Source organism: Argentina anserina, chromosome 3 (genome assembly GCF_933775445.1).
Source record: "Argentina anserina chromosome 3, drPotAnse1.1, whole genome shotgun sequence".
Taxonomy (NCBI): domain Eukaryota; kingdom Viridiplantae; phylum Streptophyta; class Magnoliopsida; order Rosales; family Rosaceae; genus Argentina; species Argentina anserina.
In genome coordinates, this window is record NC_065874.1 from 1,397,634 (window position 1) to 1,424,345 (window position 26,712).

The 26,712-nt window shown below is 37.1% G+C and overlaps 5 protein-coding genes across 8 annotated transcripts; 2 read left to right on the top strand and 3 right to left on the bottom strand.

Annotated features, from left to right (window-relative positions):
• Nucleotides 1-71: 71 nt before the first annotated feature.
• On the bottom strand, nt 72-1,442 carry LOC126788319 (pentatricopeptide repeat-containing protein At3g13160, mitochondrial-like). The gene has a single exon (XM_050514295.1). The coding sequence runs from the start codon at nt 1,402-1,404 to the stop codon at nt 244-246; it is 1,161 nt and encodes a 386-aa protein (XP_050370252.1). The 5' UTR covers nt 1,405-1,442; the 3' UTR covers nt 72-243.
• A 956-nt stretch (nt 1,443-2,398) lies between these two features.
• Nucleotides 2,399-3,404, top strand: LOC126788878 (transcription factor DYT1-like). Its single transcript, XM_050514892.1, has 4 exons — nt 2,399-2,653; nt 2,732-2,914; nt 2,992-3,168; nt 3,333-3,404. The coding sequence occupies exons 1-4, from the start codon at nt 2,414-2,416 to the stop codon at nt 3,402-3,404; spliced, it is 672 nt and encodes a 223-aa protein (XP_050370849.1). The 5' UTR covers nt 2,399-2,413.
• Nucleotides 3,405-4,665: 1,261 nt separating this feature from the next.
• On the bottom strand, nt 4,666-5,841 carry LOC126788003 (uncharacterized). The gene is made up of 2 exons (XM_050513947.1): nt 5,355-5,841; nt 4,666-5,262 (listed from the first exon to the last, which is right to left on the bottom strand). Exons 1-2 carry the CDS (start codon nt 5,788-5,790, stop codon nt 5,207-5,209), a joined length of 492 nt encoding a protein of 163 aa, XP_050369904.1. The 5' UTR covers nt 5,791-5,841; the 3' UTR covers nt 4,666-5,206.
• A 3,116-nt stretch (nt 5,842-8,957) lies between these two features.
• On the bottom strand, nt 8,958-10,383 carry LOC126788272 (uncharacterized). 2 transcript variants are annotated; one of them, XM_050514245.1, is made up of 2 exons: nt 10,102-10,383; nt 8,958-9,895 (listed from the first exon to the last, which is right to left on the bottom strand). In XM_050514245.1, exons 1-2 carry the CDS (start codon nt 10,123-10,125, stop codon nt 9,173-9,175), a joined length of 747 nt encoding a protein of 248 aa, XP_050370202.1. In that variant the 5' UTR covers nt 10,126-10,383; the 3' UTR covers nt 8,958-9,172. The 2 variants fall into 2 exon arrangements, 1 of the variants encoding a protein (XP_050370202.1); XR_007671347.1 differs by having other exon boundaries at nt 9,803-9,941.
• An 8,789-nt stretch (nt 10,384-19,172) lies between these two features.
• Nucleotides 19,173-21,996, top strand: LOC126786720 (transcription factor bHLH112-like). Of its 3 annotated transcripts, none has more exons than XM_050512636.1 (8): nt 19,181-19,479; nt 19,609-19,669; nt 19,847-20,453; nt 20,572-20,706; nt 20,823-20,888; nt 21,040-21,099; nt 21,211-21,261; nt 21,432-21,996. In XM_050512636.1, exons 1-8 carry the CDS (start codon nt 19,308-19,310, stop codon nt 21,585-21,587), a joined length of 1,308 nt encoding a protein of 435 aa, XP_050368593.1. In that variant the 5' UTR covers nt 19,181-19,307; the 3' UTR covers nt 21,588-21,996. The 3 variants fall into 3 exon arrangements, with proteins under 3 accessions (XP_050368591.1, XP_050368593.1, XP_050368592.1); XM_050512635.1 differs by having other exon boundaries at nt 19,191-19,479; nt 21,040-21,105; XM_050512634.1 differs by having other exon boundaries at nt 19,173-19,669; nt 21,040-21,105.
• Nucleotides 21,997-26,712: the final 4,716 nt, after the last annotated feature.

Sequence of the window (26,712 nt, forward strand, 5' to 3'; positions counted from 1 at the left end):
AAGATGCATTGTACTGTAATTTTATGTTTGAGACACTCTTAGTAGTAAACTGAATGAGAATAAACTAGCCATTGTAGAAATTGGATTGTTACTAAGAATGCTTATTTAAAACAACTAAAATGAAAACTGAAGATTGATCAGACTCTCACTATAAAAGAGTTCCACGCTCACCCTCCATTTTGAGCTTCAAAACCAGATTGAAATGCAACACATAAAAGAGAAGCAGAAAGAAAAGAAAGGTCCCTATTCATCTGAAGGCAACTTCAAGTCAAAACGCTTGTAGGAATTAGTGTTTCCAAGCCTGACAAGTTCCTTTGCCTGCTCAATCATGGAGGCCTTAACCAGACCATTCACAACAGGCTGCAACAGTGTGGCACTCACAACGCGGCGGCTTTTGAAAATATCCTTGCAAAGCTCAAAAGCATACTCCATATCACCCTTCTCACAAACAAAGGGAACAAGCGTCCCGAAAGTCCATCTGGCCGGTCGGCAGCCGCTCTTCTCTATCTCACCATACCACCGCTTAGCTTCATCCAAGTTCCCCTCATTCACAGACCCCTTGATCAACGCATTGAAGCTGAACACATCAGGTTTCAATCCAATGTTCTTCAACTCTTCAAACAATTGAGCCGCTTCTTGACTCCTTTTCTCTAAAGCCAACCCCATCAACCTGGCATTGTAGCTCCTAATAACAGGAACCACATTCTTCTCCACCATCTGACCCCATATCTTCTCGGCCTCCGAAAACCGCTGATTCCCATACAAGCAATCCAACAACGTATTAAACGTGATCACATCCGGCACCGCACCCTTCTCCTCCATCGTCTCAATCACCGCAACCGCATCATCGAACTTCCCCATCTCGCAAAACGCCTTGATCAAAATATTGTAAGACACCACATCCGGCTCAACAGACAACTCCCTCATCACCTCCTCGAAAATCTTCCCCACCATCTCAAACTTCTTACAGCTCACGCACGCGCCCATAAGCGCGTTGAAGGACAGTACTGTGCGCGCGCAGTTTCTCTCAGGCATTTCGTCGAACACCTTCTTGGCATTGTCGAACATCCCGGCCTTTCCATAAAGGGAAAGTATTCGGACCGTGAAACCCTCCTCGGAGAAGTCCGGGTACTTCTTCTGGTGCTCGAGGATCTCTTCGATGGCTTCGAAGCGCTTGGCGGTGGCGAGGCGGCGGACGGTTTCTTCGTAAACGGGGGATTTGGTTCGGAAGCGGTAGATCTCGGAAGACTCTTTGAACTTTTTGACGAGGAGTTTGAGGTTGTTCTCCGTGTAGAGGTCTTGGGAGATGGCTCTGATGCTCTTAACGGCGGCTGTGGGTTTGGGCAGGGTGGTAGTGGTGGTGGTTGTGGAAAATGCGCGGCGGAGGAGACGAGCAAACGACATCGTTTTGTGGAGGAGGCTGGGGTTTTGGGTTTAAGATGAAAGAGTGATGAGAGTAATGACTAGTGAGTGTAAAGGTGGGAGTAGAAGTGACGGTAGATTTCTAACCAAAAAAGAAGTGACGGTAGATATTGTGGACTGGGCTTGGGCCGAAGGTAATTATTGTTGGGCCCAACCGTTTTTGTTAATTTCTTAAAATGAAGTTATTTTTATTAACTGGTGCATGTTTAGAGTTTAGGCTCTATGTGCTCTATTTATATTCTATGATCTTATTAATCAAGTCTTGAGAGTAGCCGCACCGACTCTGCTTTAGAGAAAAAAATTGGAGAGTAGAGACATGCACTTGTGCTAATATACTAATTAGATATTATATATGAAGAGAAAATATTATATTATTTTTCTCAAAAAAAATAAATAAATTACCTATTAATTATTGATTCACTTACACACGGTGCGTATAAATTCTTTTGTTTATAGAATGGTAATGAAATACAATGCGGTATCGACACTAGAAATTGATACATAAGAGGACTTTGGAGCACTATCGTTCTCTGTACCTTGGTACATAAGAGTTCATTGTACAACTTCTGAACATAGTGATCTATATGTAGTAGTTAGATATGTACATAATTCTGTTAGAAGTTTATATCTTAGAATCAAATAGCAGGAACTGCCTACAGGAAGAGAATATGTCAGAGGCACCTTCATTCTTTTGATTCATTTTTCAGTCAACAAGACCAAAGACCATGACATGAACAACATGCACAATGTAGATTATTAGCTTATTACCACTCTTAATCTAGTAGAAATAACAAATATAAATTCTTCTGTCTCTAGTTAGTTAGTCTATAAAGTATGAATTGTGCCGCCTTTGATTTTTCACAGCTGCAGCATCCAATTTCTTCCCTTTCTTTGCCTTCTTCTTCATAACACAAAATGGCATGAAATCCTTGTGAGCAGAACTTATATGAAGAAGTGCCCCAAGTAGGCAAATACACTCCCACTTTGTAAAATGTTTGTTGATCATTACCTGATCGATATGGAATTTGAAGGCTCTGCCTTGGATGAGCTATACTTGAGCCCTGATCAAGAAGGCAGCGGCGGAGGAGGAAGGATGGGTCACCGGAGATACAACGACGAAAAAGATGATTCCAAGTACACATCCAAGAACCTCAATGCCGAAAGGAAGAGAAGGGCGAAGCTAAGTGACAGGCTCCTCAAGCTACGATCATTAGTCCCTATTATCACAAATGCAAGTACTCAAAAGCTTTTTACTTAATTGCACTAGAAAAATATTATAGATCCTGACTTAAGTTTTTGCTTGTTTCAGATGAATAAAGCGACTATCATAGATGACTCGATCACTTATATTCATGAGCTGCAGAAGAATGTGAACATGCTCCAGTACCAGCTCTTTGAGTTGGAAGCATTGTCTTCCCTGGAGGTACCGGAGCCAAAGTCGAGGAAAGAAGAAGTTGATGCTGCAGAAAAGATGAAGAACTGTGGGATTCAGGTACTAATGGTCTGAATATTGGAACACGAATACTCTTCTACCTAGTTAATGTTAATTACTAGTGATTTGATTTGCAGGCAGAGGTTAATGTGACTCAAATTGATGGGAACAAACTTTGGATAAAGGCGGTCTTTGCGAAGAAAAGAGGCGGATTCACCAAACTGATGGAGGCCATGACTGAGTTTGGCTTTGAACTCACTGATACCAGTGTCACTACCTCCAGTGGAGCAATGATGGTCTCATCATGTGTTATAGTAAGTACTGAGAAAAACTCCAAACCGAGTACTCTTCTGTGGTTTATTTCTTAATAGCTAAATGCCAAGTCGAAGTGAGCTCTGCACAGTATAGAATATAGCTTGATAAAACAGTATAAACTTGATTAATAATGCAAAGTTAACATCGATCTTATTGATTTCAGGGATTCCATTGCGATGCGCTTGCAGTCGAGCAAACCAGGGAACTGATGCTGGACATCATTAACGGCATATAGCTAGAGCTAATGGAAGTAATGAAGTACCATAAAGAAGTATTACACATCTCTTTTCAAGTTCATATTAAAGCATTAAATACTTGGTATCTGTGTTTGGTTGGGATATGCCAGCCCTAATGTTATACCTTGGTTAAGAAAATGGAAAACCGTGTTAATTGTTTTACTTTGGTTAACATTGACATATATAAAACTTGATTACTTTTCCTTGCACCAAATCAAAGTAAAAATGAACGGAAAGAATCGTTATACTTAATACTTATACCTCAGTACTGATAAAAGAGGCAATGAATGAAGCAGGATTGGTACAAGAAAACATAACAAGGATGATATATTGTTCAAACCTGCACGTTGAGGAGAAGCCAAAAGTACAACCAAATCAAAGTACTTTTCCCTCCACCAAATCAAAGTACAAGTGAACAAAAAATATCATTATACTTGATTATACCTCAGTACTGATAAAAGAGGCAATGGATGAAGCAGGATTGGTACAAGAAAACATAACAAGGATGAAATATTGTTCAAACCTGCATGTTGAGGAGAAGCCAGAAGCTCAGTGACAGGTTCCTCGCACAACTAACATAGTACCGGCTATTAAAGATGCAAGTACTCAAAGCCCTTGATTGCATATATGATGCAAGTATCCAGGAGCTTGAGATAATTGTGACAAAGCCATGGTAGTTTCACTAAAAAAAAACACTACCTATTTTATGGTTATAACTTAAACTTAATGCTAACTCGAAGTGCAGTAAGGTCATAAATGAACATACTTGATATTAGATACCTGGTGTAATGAATAGATCATACAAAGTTTATACAAGTTACAATGACTTCAGAGACTCCAATGTGTCAAACTTGCAGTTGAGCGAAATCAGGCCGGGTTGATATAACAGTACACACATTCGTTTTACATTAATCAAAGTAACAGATATCAGATTGACGTTGCTTACTGCTCAATCATAGTGTTAGTGACATATAAAAATCACGGTGACAATATTATGTATTACTTAATTAGATGAATGTAAAACTCAAAGAAATGGGAAAGTAATGAAGAATTGCATAGATTACAGCTCCAAGCAAAGACATAGTAGCTGCATAAACCAAACTACTTTAATTTTCATTATCAATGAGTCAGAAGACTATGTTGGTTGAACCTCAAACCTGTTGATTTTATATTCAAAGACAACGAAAGTTGGGGTGGCCAATGTCATGCTCTTTAGAGATAAACTAGAATTAAAATCACAAGCAAATACTCACAACCATCTTAAGAGAAGGAACTCCCAAGAGTCTATCATTTGATTCCAAATACAATACTCGGTATTCCTTTTATACAACACTAACAGCTTCTACAAACATTAACCCTTATTTTTCTTACTACAAGAAAACACACCACAAAAACAAAATTCTAAGATTATCTGTCATTGAAAATTTGAAACGATCCTCATCTCTGGTCTGAATTTTAGTTTTCTGCTCCCATACTCCCGTCGAAATCAAGAATTCTTGCAGCATCCTTAGCCGCAGACTTGAAACCAAATACTAATGGAATCCAAGTTCCATGCTTGCACTGAAAACCACAAGTATTCAAGCAAAAGCCACACATAATATATGAGACCTAGTATCACAACCAACTACCACAACCAACATAAGGAACAGAACTCCAAAGTTCTATCATTTGATTCCAAATCTTCTTACTTTTTACAACCCTATTAGTTTCTATCAACATTAACATTCAGTTTACTGCAAAAACAACCACACGATAATAAGAGCCAGAAAATTATCTGTCAACGAAACAGAGCGACGATCACTCATCTTTGCGCCTCAAATTCAGTTTTCATCACCACATCCTCATTCACTGAAACCCCTGCATCAATTTCAATTCTATCACACTCTAATCCAAATCAAGAACACCAATCTATCCAAATTGGGGAACAGAGATTGTAAATTTGGAGTTACCTTGAGGGTTACAAAGAGGAGGGTCTTCAAAGAGAGAAAGAGAAAGCTGCTTATGGGCAACACCAATATCAAACAGAATCAACCCAGAAGATGGATCAGAAACTGAGATTCCTTTGACCGGTAACCACAGAAAGAGCTCTTCTTGGATCAGACCCTCCAAGCCTTTAAGCCCTCCAAAGCTGAGATTGGCTCTGACTGTGTTGTCGAAGTAGACCCGGTTCTCAAACTTGGCCATGCAAGAAGAGTCCAGATGGACCTCCAGGCGGCCCATCGGGTCGAGGTTGTAGGACTTGACGGTGTTGGGGAAGAGGCCGCCGGGGAGGCCATGGCTTTGGAGAAGGCTGTGGAGTGATGAGGTGGCTGTGGAAGGATGAAGATGGAGGAGGAGGAGGAGGAGGAGAGAGAGTGTGAACAAAGATCCTGGTGTCAGAGACATTTTGAAGATGAGTGTCGAGTGTCTGAGGTTTTCGATGTTCTAGGTTTCGATGTTAAGGTTTTTATTTCGGAAACTACGATGAGAAGGTAATTCATTTTATCTTTTTAATTCAGAAGGTAATTATTTCTTCAGTTTTCTTGTTACAGACTTACAGCAGTATGAGAAGGTATTGTTACTAAAGAAGTCCAAAATTTATTGCTGACCAAGTCTCAGGAAATATAAATTATCAGCTAATACTATCATCTTCTCTCCCTAGCCGCTAGGTTTTTTTTGCGTGAGAAGCTCAACCAAATCTCAAATCTCCTCTGTAATGACAGATCAGATCCAATCTCCTTCCCGTGGCAGTGCCTCTGTCCGTGGGAGTGGCTCCTCCTCTGTTCGTTCGTCAGGTTCGACTCGGGCGGTTCTTGGGCAGCGAGGTCAGGCTGCGGCATCTAACATGTACTCTTATCTTGTCGGACGATTGCTTGGTCTGAAACTAGCTGGCATCAAGGGAATGATGCCGGCAATCTAGGGACTCCGTCGTGGCCTTGCGGTTCACAACAAGGGTGATCGGTTTCTATTCCAATTTGACAATATGGCGGTTTGGGATTGAGTTTTCAACGGGGGTCTGTGGTATTATCGTAAGTTCGTAACATTATGCTAGTTCTGAATAAGTATGGTGGTATTACCCCAGTGGAGAAAGTTTGTTCGAACTGGTTACCCGGGTAGCAATTCATGGTGTTCCGGCCAACCTCAGTTACAAGAAGGTGTTGTACTACATTGGTGAATCTTTAGGGTTGGTGGTGCAATCGGATTTTTCTGCTATGAATCGTCGGACGGTGTTGCAACATGTTAAGATTCAGTTTGATGTGCAGGATCATATTTGTATATGGATGTTGTTCAAAGCTTTTGATTCTCTGAATATCGAGTTGTCGCTTGTGTTTGAGAAAATCAAGGGATTTTATAGAGCTTGTGAGCTTTTTCAACATGATGCATTGGGTTGTGATGAATTCCTCGTGCATGAATAAACATATATGCTTCAAGGTTTGTCTCTTGACTTGGCTGGGCTATCTCTTGCTTTTGGATCTTCTCTGACTTGGTCAAGATCAGGGGAAGACGTGTCTAGGATTTTGGCGAAAGGGTTGGAGATGAGTCTGCCAATGGTCGCCATGGATGCAGGGCTGGCGATTGTTGGTTTATTTGATGTCGTACCGAGCGAGTCTATGGCATTAGAGGTGTACTATGCTAAGCCATCGGTGGAGTCGAGTGGTAAGAGGGTGGAAACAAATCCCTTTAGTGATTCTCCATTTCATTTGGATTGTGTTGGTCATACTACTTCAAGTCGGTGGCTCCAACTCATGCCTTGGTGAATCATTATAAGAGGTTAGCCACAACTCAACTCCAACGCCCAAGGAAGAAATATATTAAATCCAATGTTATTTCGGTTGAAGAGAATATGGCCATTGTTGTGCAGCATAATGATGGCAAGTTGTGGGTGTCTCCTAAGATAAAACGTAAACCTAGTCGTCCTAAGGGTAGTGCAAACAAACTCAAGGCTGCAAGGGAATTGAAGTTGGGGCCTTCTGAAGATACCGAGAAGAAAGTTCATACACAAAAGAGGGTAATAAAGAAGAAGAAAACTGTGACACATGCATCTAAGTCATATTTGGAGCATGTGGGACCGGTGGAGTCTGTGACTATTTTGGTTGCTGATTCTAATGGGGATCACAATGGTTATGTGATTCATATGGAGGAGGTGCATCATACAAGGGTATGTACTCCTATCTCTCCTTATGGAGAGTAGATTTTTTAATATACGAGGGTAAGTCTAAGTTCGTGTGGTTGATACCTTTTAATTTTTTTCTACATTAGTTTAGGCTTGTTATTTAAAGCGTTATAAACAGTGTTGAAAATGTAGGTGAGTCATGGTCATATTGGCTAATTTTGTCTAGACTTTAGGATAGAGTCAAGAGATAGCTCTTTCTGTCGGCCCTTAGAGGTGTGTTAACTTGATTCTACTTACTGAATATATTTAGTTGACCTTTTGATTCAAAAAAAAAAGGTCCACAATTTACTCATAACTATGATGAAAACAAATTTAAATGCTTGATTAGCTCAAGTCTTGTCTTTTGGTCCAAAATAATTTCAAAGTGTGAATCATAAAAACTAGAGGTGGAAAACGGGCCGGCCTATTTTAAGCGGTCTAAAACTGTGCTCGGGCCGGCTCATTGATTTATCGTATCGAGATCGGGCCAGTCCATTTGCTTAAATAGTAAGTCCGGTCCGGCCCGACATGAAAGTAGATCGGCCCGGCCCATTAGTATTATATGACACAATTAAAATAAAAAATATTATGTACTTAGAATATTTGTTTTATATAACTATTTAGAATAGTAAAATAAATAAAATATTATAACACATTTCATAATTTTATTTCTAAAACATTACGTATGTCAAAACAATGACATTTTCTTCACTAATTTGATAATATTTATAAAATATTATAATTAAAATAATGAAATAATTAAGAGATTTTAATATAAAAAGTCTAATATTTAAGTCTAATAATGATGATTATTTAAATATTTATATAAATAATTTAAAATTACGTGTTTAACGAGCTGGCCCATGAATTTATCATGCTTGGGCCGTACCGGACTAAAAACGGGCTCGGGCTTTTGGGCCAATTTGCCACCTCTAAATAAAAAACATTGAAATTGAAGTTACTCATGGTATTAGGGTCATCACGAGTTCCATTCAATAACAAATCATAAATACGTAGAAATTGAAGTTACTTGGTGGTATTATCGCCGCTAATATGTATAGTAGATACCACTAATTCAAATCAAATCAGATTACGTGACAGTCCGAAACTATTTTTATGTTTGGTTATTGTGCTATGAAGATGCGACATTTATGCTGCCGAGAACTATAATGGGTAAATTGAAATGTTTTTCCACCTTTCAATATTTTTAAATAACATTTTCATGGAAGATATCAGATCATTTCATCATTTCATAAGATGAAGCATCTATAATTCAAAAGTGAGCTTGTTGAAGAGCCTTTCTGCCACACCTATGCTGCTTGCAAAATTATAGTTTCCAATTTTCCACATAATTACAATTATTTCATAAGCAAGATGATGTATTGATGTTGATTCATTGGAAGGTTTGAGGCAGTATTACAATCAAGTAACAACCATGCCTAAAGCATTGTCATTATCAAATCTAAGAAAATGCAATCAATATCAACAATCCATTAGAAGCACTTAGAAAAGAATGTTTCTTAGGAAAAGAATATCACCAACACAATTATTCAAGTTACATAAAAAATTAATGCCCAGAAATGCTCCCTTATTCAGAAAAGAAAAAATGTGTCCAAATAAGCTGTGGATATTTAATCATCTTCGGTAGCCTTCATACTCATGATAAGTAGTTCTTTCTCCATATGGATTTGAGCTCCCAAACAGATAATCTGCAGTTCCTTTCCATGGATCTTCATACCTTTCTTCATACGAAAATCTTTGGCTATTGACTGACTCGCAATTTGATCTCTTCAAATCGCGAGATAGGCAAGGCCAGTACCCAAATAGACTCTCACAAATGTCCATGGCTTCCAATCCATACCCACTAGGCACTTGATCATATAACCCTCTCCCACTTCCAAACCCTGAACTGTATACCTCACCTTGATTAGTCTCTCCCGGACTTTTAGTGTCATCCCCATTTTCTATTGCAAGTACCTGCCTACCATCATCTACTGCCTGCTCCTCACTCTTCTGTTGCTGCTTTTCTTCATTAACCAACTGTACTGGTAGGCTAATGTCTTTGATGGGCTTTGCTGCTTGCTCATCATCAGCTATTGCTTCATTACCACCAACACTAACTGGAACAATGGCACCAACGAGATTGGGGGGTTTTAGATCAGGAGGAGAGGAGGAACCGCCTTTAGGATAACAAGTTTCATTTGAATGTGGAAGGGGTCTGCCATACTGTGCAACAATGTTGTATCCACCGCCATAAGGCGTGGGATCATATTCGTCATAATCATCAATTTCAGGCTCGTTAAACTCAGGGGAAACAGAGTAAGATATCAAGAACTGAGTCACACCAGTGTCGTAGCTCTGTTCATAGAATTTTTGGGGGTCATATTGAATCGAAATTGGGTTGCTGTAAGCAGAGGTAGAGTAGTGATTGGCATGATGACATAGAGTTGGGTTTGGATATTGATATTCAAGCAAGTTCTGAAAGCTGGGATCTTCATAGTTAGAATATGAAATTGGTGCAGAATCATCAGGATTATGAGCATAAGAGGTTAAGTAATACTCACCCTGATCACTATTACCAGTTTCATAGTAGTTGGAGCTGTAGTAGGCCATTATTGGAATCAACTAAATCAGTTGCTTGCGTTTCCCATCTTTGCCTCCACAGCAAGCTTATCAATATGAAGTTATGAACCATGAACTGGGAATTTTACCAATGAAGCTGAGAAATTTGGCTAGAAAGATTGGATTTTTGGATTTACTATTTGTTCATTCGATCTGGTTTGGAGCATTTACAAGTGGATGAGCACTTGAACAGTGCCACCATGTGAAGGCTGCGCTAAAGCCGGTTGTTGTTGGTGGCTTGTCTATGTCATTCATGGTCCCATGAAGAAGAAACGGGTCCAATTCATCCAACTTTACTCTTTGGAACTTGGATGATACTGTGGTTGATAGAACAGTGCAAATGCAATTCACAGTGGAAAGAGATGATACTACTTTTGAACAAGATGTTATACCAGCCAAGAAGAAAGGTTTTGGCTATCCAAACTGGATAATGGTTCAAAACATGAAACTTCCCTCGGTTCCTTTACACTTCATGACATCGTTTGTTGATAGTAACTAGCCCTCTAAACTCTGTTGCCTTTCTGTTAGGTCCAAGTTGCAGCAGTTTTATAGACGAGAAGAAGGAACTATTTCTTGTCCTTATTCTTGAGGCATTTTCTGTTGAACGAGGATTCATCCTACATTCCTACTGATGCATTGCATGGCCGCACCTCAGATTTCAATACTTGAACCGGGATAAAAAAAATGGCGCCCTCGTGCTTTAGTACAAAAAAACTTATAAATAATTTAGTATTGAATTAATCATTCATTTAAATTCAAAAGTCTTAATAATTATTTCTATGTATCAATAATCAATTACATTGGGAGAGAGAGTTAAAATTATTTAGAAAACTCGAATACCATATATAATATGACTCTTCTTATATTAAATGAATATTACAGTTGAGTTTTATAATGCGAGCATGTAATTACAAGATTCACATGATTTGCATAATAACTATACAAGATCTCTGTGATTAGCAATCTACATTTAATGACTAAATTTCCGGACTTAATTGGAGGAGGAGGATGAGTGACTATCTTTAACATATTGCATATATATGTATTCATGTATATCATAAAAAACAAAATAAAAATTGGGCAAGATTTTGGGGGATGAGGCGGCCGTTGTTGCAGCCTCACCTCAGGTCCGGGCCTGATGCATTGTTTAAAGAACTCATCTGAGAATGTTCGGACGTTCAAGCATTATGTAATAGTCGCCTAAAAGAAGTAAAATGAAGGAGCAATATAATGGATTGGTAGCTGTTGGATTCTTTCCTAGCCTCGGTATGAGTTTGATGTAATGATTGTGGGTGAAAACCTTGAATATGAAAACTGGATTGCATCTGCACTATGATTCAAAAATCCTATATTCACTTCAATGCATCTTCCATAGGGATCTAGGATATCAAATTTTGTTTGTTGAACTAGGAAATTACCCTAATCTATAAATAACCCTTTAGAACATCTAGATCCGGCGTGCTATTGAAAAGGCCAATCCCCTGCTAGCCCAGTGATATTAGAATGGGCCAGACAAATGAAAATTGGACGATATGAAACAAGGGTTTAAGCAATGAGCCCAATCGTGCTTAAACCAAGGTCTTCTCCCGCCGGAATTGACTTCTACAAACGCGTGAACGATCTGAAAGGATTCTCCCAGGAACAAAAGTCCTATATCAGCCATGGCGGCTACGATTTACACATATAAGATACTTAAATTTTCTGATAAATTACAAGATTAGGTGCAGGTATTGCATCACTAATATTGTCCACAATAGTTGAATTAATTATGAAATCAAGAGAAGTCCTAACTAAGATACGTCAATGATAATTCAGTCCCTTGAATAATATATATGTTTGTTAATGGTCAATTGGATATTACTTGACCAAATCTTATTTATATTAATTGTTGAAAAGAAACTTGCTTAATTTAAGCACTTGTGACTTGTGAGGAACTAATGTATAGAATGAACTAGACTATAGTTTTTCTCCTTTCTTGCGTGATCTTGGGGTTTTCGATGCTCAACAGATATTCCTCTCTCACTCCATCTTTTATTTGTTTGAATTTGATTACTGGAGTTTACACAAGATACCGAATGTAAGGTGGCGAAGTTTGAGATATAAGTTTCGATTGATCAGTTAGCTAGGTAATTAGCATCAACACAATGTAAAGTTGTAAACCATATTTTCTCCATTTCACACAAGAGAAACCAAATACCTAGGCCATCTGGCCATCGATCACTTCTCTAATTTCAATTGGAAATGAATTACATAAACCCAGTAGTATATGACTAATTAACGTCACGGAAAACAGATGTATTGTAGAGTAGCAAATATAGGTCAAATAGATATCGTTCGTTTCATAAATCGATGTAGGTAACTTGGTATGTACGAACAAACACAATCTGATAGTAAAAAATTATTTTAATGATCTTGCATGCACTCATTACTTAATTAATCTCAAATTAAAGTCGATATATATATAAGTACTAATTATGTGGTTTTATATTTTGATCCAATTAAGCTGATTAGAAAAATTGTACGTATTGGCCGACTTCCCATCTAATTCTTAGATGAAAGCAACATTGATCGACCCTTCGACAGTTCGACTATAGGACAAGGCAGGGGTGTCTCACAAATTTTGACTTGGCTAAATCGTTAACAAAAATGATGATACTGTCTCGTCTTGTTCCCCATTCTTTAATGATTTCTTAACTGTCTCTTAGCCCACATCTTTTCTGTTGTATGTGACTATTCTTGATAGTTTGATATTAATTTTGATTAAGTATGCGTACGTATGTTAATTAAATGATATCTACAGGGCAAGTTACTTAACCATCCAACTTTCTTCACCGGCTACAAGAATGCAACTGTTCCTGATATATATATATATATATATTCATGCATGTTTGTTCTTTCAAGGCAACCTAACCTGGGGATCTCACTCTCGCTCGCTCCTGTCTAATTAATTATCCTCTTATGCTCGATCACGACTCACGACTATGATCGATGTTTGTTGAACATTTTATTAATTGCATAAAGTTAGACTTGAAAACTAATTGAGTAGTGATGTCATCAGATTAAGGAACAAAACAGACGTATGAAATTATGCATGTCTTTGTTTTTAGTCAGAAATGAATTGAATCAAGAAAATTGCGAAGTTAGGACCAGAAACAGAAAGAGCAGGTCCAACCCATCTCTCAACTCCATTTTACCAATCTCAAACCTATATATAGATACTTAAATTTGATTATACTAAGCCATATAAACAGGAGCAAGTCCTGTTTTTGGTACATTTTAATTGATTTCAAAGTCCATCGATCAATAACATGCCCTTCACCCATCTTAGACATTGCCTCTACATTGTTCCACCATATATACTATATACTTCTCGTACACAATAACATAAATATACAACGAGACATTAACCCAATATACACATGATTACAAGTATGAAATGTTTGACATCCAATATTGTACGTACTCGAAGCTAATTAACTTTAATTAAGCGCCCTCATCACTGAACGTACATGATGATGGGATCAAAAGATTTTGTAGGATTTACCTGAAGAGCACGCATGGGACAAAGAGTGACCCTTATTTAAATCAATGTCCTTATTAATTGAGATAAACAATGTGATAATTCAATCAAGAATTTAAGTTTGATAAAACAAATAAGAGGAAACGAATTGATCATAAAGGACCCATATATTAAACATCCATGTCAACCCCATCGCCAAGCTATCTAGGTCCAGAGGAAGACTAACTTGGTGACATGTAATAGAGTAATACCTAGTTCAACAGCGGCAATGATTAATCATGACTTGTCAGTCTTTTTATATTAGGATATAGGAGATGGCCATCACTTTAATTGGTGGAAAATGCATTATCAATATGTTAATTGAAATTTATATACAGACTCGTCTAAGTCAATGTTGACACAGATGGCCATGGAGGGATCAAGTTAAAACTAGTGTATTGTAGAATTGAACTTGAATTTGAATACTTAAATGATAGAGTAGGTAAGGGCTCCAAATATTAGAACAACTATACATAAATTAACACCTACACGATCAATTATATATAGAAGAGGGCGGTATAAGAAGTATGAAAAAGGCACAGTCTTGAGCTTTAATCATGCATGCTTCCATTTACTCGGTCATGCCATATCCAAATTAAATATATATAATATGCTTAGGTGCTTTACTAATATATATATATATATATATATATATATATTATAATCAATCTAGGATTATTGCTTTTCTCCAAATTAAACATTAGTTGATATAATTCAATCCCCATCTAAAACCATAATCACTGCTATTACGTAGCCTTACTTTAATCTTGTTTCTACTAATATTAGAACCTTGAGATTGTTAATCATCAGATTATTAGTTTAAGTAGCATTGATCGGCAGATGGCCGGAAAATAGAAAGAATAAAACGTTCGAAAGTTCGTAAAACATGCATGAAAATATAGGATCAATCAAATTGCTCGCATCTAGATATGTGTATATACCATCGCAAATTGAAAAGTCATTCGATCTGAGCCTAGCATGTTTGATGTTCTGCATAATTGTTATCAATCACTAGCGGAGCTACTTGTAACACTTCATCATCAAATTAACAAGGAGAAATAGATAGATCCATTTGAATGACACTCTTAGAAGTAAATTTAACCAAATCACACGATACAAATTGAACGTTAATACATGATTAAGCACATTTGAAAATAGAGTTAACTCACACAAAACGTTTTTAAGTGTGTATGATATGTATTGCCACTCTTATGGACCCAACAAGTTTGATCCGACATCATCAATCAATCATATATAATAGATGACGAACCGTGCACATTTGTTGTCATCAAAAGTTTGTGAATCATATAAATCTTAATACTTATTCCATCACTTCATGCACTAGGCAACCCTTCTTGGCTGCGAAGGTCCGCACCAATGTTTTGGTGCATATTTTTATTCATTCACCACTTTTCAATCGAATTTATTCATCTCCACCGTCTAGTATCTAGATAATATTTTGTAGATCATCTATGCAAAATTTCAGCTAATTTGGTAATCGTTAAGACCCTCAAGATTGAGTGTTTCTGTTAAAAATATAAACGGATCATGTTCGATAAAATTCGGTCCGTCTATTTGTTTTTCAATTTTGAGAGTCTTGATCACTAAATTGGCTTAAATTTTGCAGAAATGATCTACACAATATTATCTAAATACTAGACGGTGAAGTTAAGAAAATTCGATTAAAAAGTGGTGAAAAAATAAAAATATGCGTCAAAATCATCTGTGCAAATCTCTTTAACTAAGAAAAATCCATGCACTAGGAGTGCACAAAGACTATTAATGTTTATGTTAATATATAAAGCCAACATACCAATAGGACAATGGACGGCTCTAAATATGGTGCGTGTTTCACTTAGTTTGGAGTTGACTAGAGAGAGATGGGTGGGCAAACATGTTTAATTACAAATCAGAATGGTCCAACCCCTCTAAGAAAATATGTGGATTCAAATCACATATGATCAGCAGTAGAACAGACTCGTTTTTTATTTTATTTTCAACGCATATGATAATGAGTAACCTCGAGTCTTTTCCTTCAATTCCTTTCTTCCTTTTTTTTCCCTCCTTTTATTATTTAATTAAAAGTCAACTTAATGGTTGTTTTCTAAATATCATTTTATTCATAATCATGGGTTGCTCGGCCCGTGGGGTTTACTATCCCTTTCCTAGGTCACACCTCCCTTTGATGGGTCCATGCATCTTGTCTTAGCAACGTGTTAATCTTTTGTCACCATGCACACATCAAGAAAACGCCAGCATGACATCAGTTTTCGATCTGGTAATACACTAGCTCAATATTATCGATCCATAATTAGTTTCGGTGTACATACGTAGATTAATAATCAGTTTCATATATTTGCATGCATGGTTAAACCCTTATCCAAGTATCCACCTACTTGTGAATTTTTAAAGACAAAACTTGATAACTAAGCTGGAAAAGTATATAGAGAGATACGATCAAGGGTTGGAGAACAGTTGAGAAGTACTAAAGGATTATTGATATATATAAAAAATTGCGATGACATTAGTTAAGCTTAAGAACAAAGATATGAACAACTAATATGATCGGCGGGTTGGTAGAGAGTCACAAGATATGACATGAGCATGAAGGTCCAAAGTGGTCATTTTCTTTTTAGTAAAGGAACATTTCTGAATCATGAGAAGACAATAAGAAAATCCAAGCTAGGGTTGGATGGGGTGACGGACTAGTTGTTCATATCGTTGTCTACCCAAGACTATCGATCAAGAACGTGAGTAGCCGTAGTTAGCTAGCTAGTTTCTCGTTCGAACTCGAGTGCAACCCGACTCTTCTCGATCTTAAAATTAACGACTTCCTAGCCTTCTCATTAACGCACAAATTTCGGATTGGAGTTTTGAGTAGAGCTCTTTCTAACGAATCAATGAAAGCCGTCCATGTCGGTACGTAGTCCCACACGGTGTGTGAAGATTTGCTGTAGAAAACCGTAAGATTTGGTTAGTCGGAGATTCACTAGCTGCTGTGAATGGATAGGAGGTGAAGATATATAGATCAATCTGACCTCCATCACCTAAAATATATATATAGATAAATATGACTTTTTTTTGTTACAAAAATGGTAGACGGTGAATCTACCACCCCAGACTGGAGAACAAATACAGTATGGGTCCTCTTTAAAAGTTATTTTTCACATGCAAATGATCAAACTAGTGACTTTTTATTACCAAGAGTATCACATCAACATTCGCATGTTATCGATACAACAAACCCCTTGGGTATGAATATGGCTTTCTTTTACCACCCGGATATAGTCGAAAGAATAAACTTACCGGTCACTCTCGGCCTTTTGACTCTGGTAGGCTTACCTAAGCATAGAGAGGCCCCAGGTGTACGTCTTGACGTCTTGTCACGCCGGCGTGCTCGTTTAGGGTCCCTGGTTGACTCATCTTTGTTTCTCAGACGACACGAGTCTTAAGAAACCCTAGCACTTTCCGCTAAATTAATCCAACCATCTTCCTCGCTCAACTGATCATATGATGAAGCTTTTGTTTATTTAAGAATTTTCTAAATCAGTTAGGTTCATTCCTCTCGTTTGTTCTGAAACATTGAGTTAGTTCGAGAGTGAGACGTAAACTGAATTAGGTGACCGTTTAAAGTACGTACATTAGGTGATCGCCCACTATAAAATACCAAATTAGCAATCCCTGCTTCTATATTTAAGTTGTCTGTATGATTGATCTTGGCATGATAAATACTTATATATATATATATATATATATGACTAATTATACAACTAAAATCAGAACAATTTCAGTATTTCACACATATGTCGCTGATAAAGTGCCTAGAACTGGGATGTATATATATGATTATATCATTGTCAAAACAGATTGCTTCAATTCATTCTCCTGAAACTCATGGATCTGACCTAACCTGAGTTTTTAGAATTTAAATGAGTAATTAAGGGGTCAACTATATTCTTCTGTAATATTTTTACTTTTCTCTGCAAATTTTGATGTAACGTAACAGCCAAAGAATAAATATCGATCCATCATCGAGGATCGATCTATGGCTTGTAAACATTGTGTTTCGCTTATTTTGAATTTGATGTCGAAGTTGATCGAACTCATTGAAGGAATAATATTCAATCTGTACATGCATCATATCATGCGGTCCTTCTCGGCAGAACTGGTCCGTATTCAGGGAATTATCTGACTGTAGATTTTAACTTTCAGGGCACATCCAAATCAGGAAATCTCAAACTCAATACCATTGTGGAAAAAATTCGAGGAGCACACAAACTGTTTGTTGTAGCTAGTCAAGTCCACTACTGCGCTAGCTACTCATTAACCACCCACCATTCGCTGACTTAAAAAAGTTTTAGTCTGTTCAGAGCCATCGAATTCTTCTCTAGCTTGATTAATTAATTTCCTTCTTGGACGGATCCAAGTCCCGAACTTGTTGGCTCATGAGTCTTATCCTAGTTGATCTTTTGGTTGACATCAACTTAGATTAACCATACGAAACTTCAAGTGATAATGTTGTCCAATCACCTCATTGGGGGTTAATACTTTGCATCTATATATAAGGATGTAGATTTAGAGGGAATAAATCTCCTTTGAGACTGTATACAAGTATATTTTTATGCTACTTGAGGTAAATATATTCTTTTTGTTGCACACTACTTGTAAATGAAAAGACTAGTGATGCATGTCTCTAACAGGAACTCCAATACAATTGCCGTTGGCTACAATGCATGTCTCTAGTTTTCATTATTTAACCGTTTGATATTTATTCTCAAGTGTCAACATGAAAATTCTCCCAAACAAGGTTTCTGACTCTACTTCAGAAGCTGGTCTACCTGCTACTTATAAAATTATTGTATCAATATATATTGGCATATTGCACGTCTGATGATTAATAATGTGTAGCAGATTAAATCTTTATGAAGAAGTGTAGCACATAAATGACATAATCATATAAATGGTCCATATATATAGTCCCCCATGTCCCTGGGTCTCAATCTTTTAAGATTTTATGATTAATCATAGGTCTTGTAAAACATTATTCTGAAAACCATCGAATTTCAACCGTCTGATACTAATAAAGACAATGTTAAAAAAGTGATCGTTATTCCTCCTAAACAGTGACTCAGGGAGAGTTCAAATACCGACGTCATCATCATCCGACCACCACATCGCTTTATTCATAAGGAATACCAGAAAAATTCTACAAAACATCATACAACACAGAATAATAAACAATAGTAGTATATATGGAAAACCAAAAGCAAAGCATAAAAAGATTAAAATGGATAATATTGGAATAAACAAAACAACACAATAATAATTCATCACTGAAAGCTCACAGAAAATTCGATTCAAAATGCCCTCTCATTTGTCCAATCATCATGCTCTTTCAAAAAAGAAAATGTCAACCGGATTCCCGTAAAATAATTCTCTTCTGTCCGTACTACCCCTAACCGTTTGATTTATATAAATGCAGCTTTGCAAGTCACAAATGCAAATATTTCAGCTTTGCTTACATATTAAGAGGAAAGAGCAAGCGACATACTCGATCAAAAAGGATTTGTAGAATATAGTATTAAGGTTATGGCGGAGGAGTATCAGGGCGGGATTTGCGGTGGCAACTGGTGGAGCAGTGCATCAAGACATGCACTCGCGGCGGCCTCGCCGTGTTCAGTAGGTTTCACTGATCATATGGGGAGCTTTGGCTGCCCCAACGACATGGACATGATCAAGTCAAGGTCTACTACTTGCGGCGGTGAGAATAATGCTAACTCATCAGATGTAGTACTCTCGGTTAATATGGATCATGATCAAGATCATATTCAAAATCCTCATGAGAATTCTGATATTTCTGGTACTGATGATTCAACCTTGCAAATGATAGGTTTTGGTCTTAATTCATCGTCGTCCACACTGCCCTCAGATTTGAACCAAGCGTTTCTCCTGTAAGTTTACGTACTAGTTCGCTAGCTTCGTTCTCTTAAATTAAGGGTATTAGTTAATCAAATTAAGATCCCTCCAAGCTAATATTCCATAATTCCCTACAATCTTAATTTGCAGGATTCTTACTTTCTTTTTCTTTTTGGTATCGATTAATCAGATTCTATATTTGACTATTGCAGTCGCAGTAGTAGTGGAAGAGGTGAGGGCAACTTCCATAATTCTATGTTCCCCGAGGAAATGAGTTCTTTCAAGCAACCTATGAATAATCAAGATTTTACATTAGATCTTAGCAGCTCCTCTTCTGGGTTTCCTATAACCTCCTCATCAGCTAATAATTCTTACGGCAATAGCGGCTTCCCTTCCCAATTGTTGCAAAGTTTATATGATCCGGAAGAAGTAGTAGTATCTCAACCGCAGGTTCAATCCCTATTCAACAACGGCTCGTCATCCATGAGTTATTCTTCAGCTGAAAACTATGGCACACTTGGTTCAAATGATTTGTTATCATCACCAGCTTCTAGTACAACTTGTTGGCCTAGGTACTCTCCCAGATGCCTAAGACCTTCACTACAGCCAAGGCAACAACAACAACCCGGAGGCAGCACTGGCGGTGGATTGCACTTTTCGAATATCAATACACCCTTCTGGAATGCTCCCCCGGCCGCTCTAAACCATGACATCCGATCAACTGGTCTTTTTACCTCACTCTCACAGTCGCCATATACAGCACCTACTGCAGCAATTTATGATGAACATAAACCCATTGCTTCCAGTAACTTTACTAAGGTGAAAATATGTCTATTGAAAAACAGATATTGAATTTCCTGGTGCTGACGACTAGTATTGGCCTATTGGCTATCTAGCTAGGGTTTGAGGCTAATCATTTTAGATGTTGAAATTTCAGCCCAACACGAATGAAGATGTTCAGGACTCGAGCTCCAGTACCGTCAAGAAAAGCGGCAGCAGCTTCTGTAGTAGTACTGAACCAGTATTCAAAAGAGCTCGGATTGAAACACCTTCACCATTGCCAACTTTTAAGGTAACTCCATAACTTTCCGGTGATCAAGTTGTTCTGTTTCGATTCCTTACCAGAGTTTTTACTAGTTTTCTTCAATTCAAAGCTTAATTAAGTTGTTAACTGGGATGATTAATTAGGTCCGGAAAGAGAAGCTAGGGGACCGGATTACAGCTCTCCAGCAATTGGTTTCGCCTTTCGGAAAGGTGATGTTGTTTTGGAGTTTTCTGTTCTATCTCTTCTGCTTTTTTAAGGACTAGGCATTGCATTGAGAAGGAAAGGAAAAAACTTTAATCTGTCATATAAGATGTAATTATAACTTACCTCGATTCCTATTGTTCCTTTTTTTTTTTTCAGACTGATACAGCTTCTGTTCTCCACGAAGCTATTGTGTACATCAAATTCCTCCACGATCAAGTCGGTGTATGTTCCATGTATTAGTATCTTGTTTATTTCCGGTATTGTTAGAGTACTCATTTAAAACCACGAAACCCTAGCTAATGAATTGCCTTCTTCATGTTATTTCAGGTTTTAAGTACTCCATATATGAAAAATGGAGCTCCCATGCAACACCAACAGGTAATTAAAATGACTTGTTTCTTTTTTCATATTATACGAGTTTCATTTCAGCATTGATGATCGAAAACCTATCGAACAAATGTCACTCTATAAACCATTTTTTTCAAGAAAACCTACATTCACGCATGTAGCGAAAATTGTCTCATCAACCATTCTAAATTGAATCACAGGGTTGTGATAAATTGAAAGATACGGAACAAGGAGGAAAACAAGATCTAAAGAGCCGAGGATTGTGCTTGGTTCCAATTTCAAGTACATTCCCTGTTGCTAATGAGACCACGGCTGACTTTTGGACTCCGACATTCGGAGCAACGTCTTTCAGGTGATCTATCTCATGTACGTTATCCGATCCAGAAGTGGCCGTAGGAGCCTACTACTGTTGAGTCGCCAATTTAATTGTTAGGGAAATTGCTGCATGTGTTGTAAGTAATTAAAAACCAGAGACTGGATATCAATGATATTCAGAGCTGAGAGTACTTAATTAGTTAGATCAGGTGGGGGTTTGGAACAGGAACAGGTGCTAAATTTAGCGGAAGGTGTTGACATTAGTTTAATTAGTAGTTGTTAATTATTGTTAACAATAGCTGAATTTAGCAGATGGGGTTCGATAAACTGCCCTTTTTGTTCCTGTTCATGTATTAAGTTGTCAGCTAGCTAGGGCTGGCAGCACCACCTTTTAATTATTATCTCAGAAAATAAAATAAAATATCAAATATACTAAGAGATTATTGTGGATGTTTCATCTCTGAGTGGAGCTTATTTGATTGGAGTTCTTCACTTTTTTTTCCTTATTTTGTTAAATTTTATATGATTGGAATTTATGTGGTAGTGGCAAGTCAGAGGGCGGCCCATTGTGTTCTTCCAGCTTTAGGGTTTGCTTTCTTGCTTTCTTTCTTTCTGGTCATGACTACTCATCATCACAGATCAGACCCAGATAGAGATATATGTTCATGCGCGAGTGCATGTCGATCTGTCTTTGCGCGCGTGAATAGCGTAATCAACCAATGCAGTATTATGATGCAATTAACCTTAATTAGAGATAGATGAAGGTAATTGATCGGTTGATGGTTTATCCCTCGCTCCGATCGTTTGCTCTGTCTTCCACGATATTGGGTGTAAAGGAACACATAAAGGGTAAGCTTACAAATTCTTAATACTATCTGGGAAAGAAGTTCCTAATCTTAGAGTTCTTTATTGTATAAGTTGTTATCTATCGGATTAATTAGTTAATTGTCATGCCAACTAATTCCTAGTTGTTAATCTATCATACGTGTATATATGCATGCAAGTTGGTTTCCTCTTCGATCTCCTTTGTTACATTAGAGATGGGAATAAATTTTAACCGATCCATTACAATTGCAGTGTAATTTTGTAGTGACAAATTAATAGCTAGACAATTAGAACCTGATAATTAAGTCGACTAGAGTTCATAAATCGACTTTTTAACGTTTTCATTGAAAGTTCAGGATGCTTCCATATTTTAAATAGATTAAGAGATTCATGACCATATATATTGTTAATTATGAGTGAACTCGATCTAAAGATTTTTATTGGCGCTTCTTCCGTATGCGTTGATTACTAATTCGTCTTGAATCGATTAGAAGTTCAATATTCCATACAGTACATTATCAATTGGAATGTGAAAGGAGGGATATCGATCTATATTTGCTTAATACCATGATTTAGATGAGGGCTTATATGGCCGGGTAACACGGTAAGAACAGCCAAGCTCTCCCAACCCCAATTCAGTAGAGAATAACTATGTAGTGACACTCCTCAAGAAACAAATTAGAAGGGAAAAACTCTTAATCTAATCAACGGAAAAATAACAAAAACCAAGAATGTAAGATCGAAAGTTGGAAATTAAGTCCAAACTTATCCTGTCAATTCTTTCGATTCCTCTAGCTAGCTTCTATATATCATGGATTCATGGATCAGCATCCATGCACGTACATTCGTGAAGTGAAAATAAGAAAATCATAAGATATATAACCAGTCATTGTTCTTGATGCTACTTTGAACAAATTCCAAGTTTGAGATATGATCGAATTTGATACATATGAAAGTTCCTGAATTAGACGAAAGCTTAACTATAGAAAACGCCAAAGAATCAACTCAAATATGCAAAAATCCAAGAAACTAGCTATAGTTAGCTTACTGTTGAAGAATCCCTTTTAACTATTTAAAAGCTATAGACGACTAATCATGGGGGAAAGGAAAGAAAGCCACTTTAATGGTTAAAAATGATCAATCTGTTTGATTAGTATCGATCTCTTGGCTCACTTTAATTATTATCCATCTTTTCTTTTGTGACTTGATGAATTGATCGGGCGAAGGGTGGTATACCCTACTGTGAAGCATCAGTATCAGTATCAGTACCATTGGCTCTCTCTCTGGGCCGTCTGGGGTATACTTCATGGAATTCAATTCTAAATTCTTGATGTTCTTGAGCTTGGTCCTATATATTTATATGGTTTACTTATATTGAAAAGAAGAAACATGGAAGGAATACTTAAAAGGAAAGCATCTAGGAATCATTGTGTTGTTAAAATAAAGCAATTAAATGTATGACCTCCAGCAATTACAGTCTCGTGTAGAAAGATCGATACTTCTTTCTCTTGTTCTGGCTAATCAATAGAGGGATCAAACACTATTTTTGTCTTCTGCTTCACGTTAGAGAGCTTAAAAGCCTTATAATTTCTTTCTGCAACTTTAAATCTTTATCTTTCAGCCATTCACAAACACTATAATAAGCTAACATACCTCTTAAGGAACCTCTTAATTAAGAAACATTTCAGAATTTGTCTCCCACCATATACACAATACTCAATTTTGTTTGAATCGTTGCTAGGGTATTAACTCTCCCCCTCTCTAAAAGATAACCGAGATTCAATCAGAGTAATGGGGAAGCTAGCTAGGTGTTTCAAGTTGTTGATATGAGGACCCAAATCTTTTTGAATATTGGGCCGGTGTTGTTCATTCTTTCCTTTGTGTACACTACTGACTACTCATTAGAGGATGATGATCTATGATGGTAGAATGGGGTTGATACAAGGAATTTCCATCCAAAATCTATCCTCTGAAGCTAGGACAAACTTATAAGATAGAGATGATAAGATTACATGGACCACTTATCGATCATGTTGATGGAGCCAATTTCTGTACAGGCCTATATGCCTGAATGTCTCACCCTTAATCTAATGAGCCAACAAATCAGATATAACTGGGATACCTTTCCTCGTATATTTATACTTGTCCTCCTGTTGGTAGCTCCGGTAGAAAGGCTTCTATACAGCATTGTCCGATCTGTATCTCAATACACTGTAAGTAAGAGACTCCCAGAGCTAGCCGATGCTCCGCCCTAGTTACATATCAGTTGTCCGAAATTGCCACATTAGACATGTGACGAGCATGACTTTAATTATGATGTGTCATTGATTTGTTTGCTTATTTACGTGTTTTATTGCTTGATTAAGATTAGTATAATTTCTTATTGGACTTATTTCATTTTATTTATTAGTTTATGAAGTTGTGAAAGAAAATTTGTGTTTAAGCTAAAAACTTATTTGCATGTCTTGGTAGATACAAGCATCCAGCCACAATTTTGGATTATACACGTGCTATTTCCTTGTTCATCTCTATCACTTACTGAAAGGGAAAAAAGGGTCAGTCTCACTTTTCTTCTCTTGTGTAAAAATTCTTCTTCCCTCCTTCTCCTTCTACTGAATTTTCTTTGAGAACTCAGTTATCTTTCACACCCAAATCTATACTTTGCACCCAAATTTGTAACGTCAAGGAGATTGTCAATAAAGTCGCTGCCAGAAATTCTAATTTCTTGTTCGATGGCAGCTACCTTTAGTAAGTCCACATCTCTCATCTCCTCAAATCAATTCGTTTTGTTTTAGCTCTTCTAAAAGTTGTGGGTGTGGCTCTATTTGGTTTAGGTGGCTAGGTTGCTTGAGGAGATTAGGAGCTGCGAGTAGATTGGCTTTGTGTTGCTTATTTTCTGTTAGAGAATTTGATTGGAGGTAGGGAAAATAATCTCTCCTCATAACTTTGATTCTATTTTAGTATGTGTTTTGAGTGTTGGCTGTGATGATTTCTCCTCATTCATCTTGTACGATTGAACTCTATTGAATTATTTGTTGGTTATGATGCTACCTTTGGACATTGATTTTGATTTAGCAAATCTGGAAATTTAGTTGGTTATTCAGTAAGCTATCATTATAGATTGATGTTCAAATTAGCTAATTGAGTTCTTGACTTTGATAGTGATTTTGGTCCGAACATGAGTTGTGTTTGGAGGAATGTGTTGGGATAGCAGCCATTCTCCTTTATACATTGAAGTCCATATATATATATATATATATATATATATAGTTTTATTTGAAACTCAGCCCTTGAGTCCTTGACGTCCTCTATGGGATGAACTCTTGTCTTTTCTTGTATAAGTTGAAGTGAAACACCTTAATTGATATTGATTATATTATACAAAGTTTGGAGGACCTCAAGAATACTACTTTGGTCTATACATATATATGTATATACTATCCAAAATTTTTAGTTACTATAATGATATGTTGATATTGCGGCAAGTTTCTGATTCACTGATATGTCCAATCATCATTTTTCATTTTTATGTTCCTGAGATTTAAGCTTCAGTCTTTGAACTCTATTGTGGGTTTAGGGGTTCTCTATATAAATGCTCTTGTCTCTTGCCAAAAAAAAGAAGCCAATCAATATGATCTGAAACCTAACTTTGAGTCTCCAAGTTTCTGTGAATACTTATTGATTTCAAGTTTCATAATGTTTGTTTGAATTAAAGCAATATTCTGGCAGATTTTCCTCTTCTATGCTTGAATGAGGTTTCAAGCTATAGTCGATCGCTTTAAGGGAGTAAATAACTCCTGGAAAGCATTGTTGCTTGGATTTAAATGTTTTTATTTGGTTAGGCCCCAGAACGTTATTATGGAATGATTGTCTCTCTAGCGTGCAAAGACACCCAAAACCTTATCAGGATCCGCTATCTTGCGGAAGTTGCTCGGTGGTTAGCTGAGCGGTGGGCTCTAACCGGCTTGTTAAGGATTTGGTTTACAAAATTTGAGGCTCTTGATGTTTCACTTTGATTTTACAATGGGATTTACTTTATCTATCCTAATTCGTATCCTGTTTGGATGAACACTGATTTTGCTACGCATTACTATCTTGCTAAACTGAACCTCAACTCATTGTTTTGCACTAATTGTGCTTGTGAACCTATTCAGTCCCTTCTTGCAGCATTTTTGAAAGAATATTATCTCTTCTGATTTTTACTTAACTGATCATATTTCTAAAATTATCCTCTTTGCTCCTATCAACTATTTATATTCACTTCTTTCATTTTTAATGTGTGCTAATTTAGAATCATTGTTATGGTGATTGTATGATCGTCCCTAGTGAGTATGTAAAGCT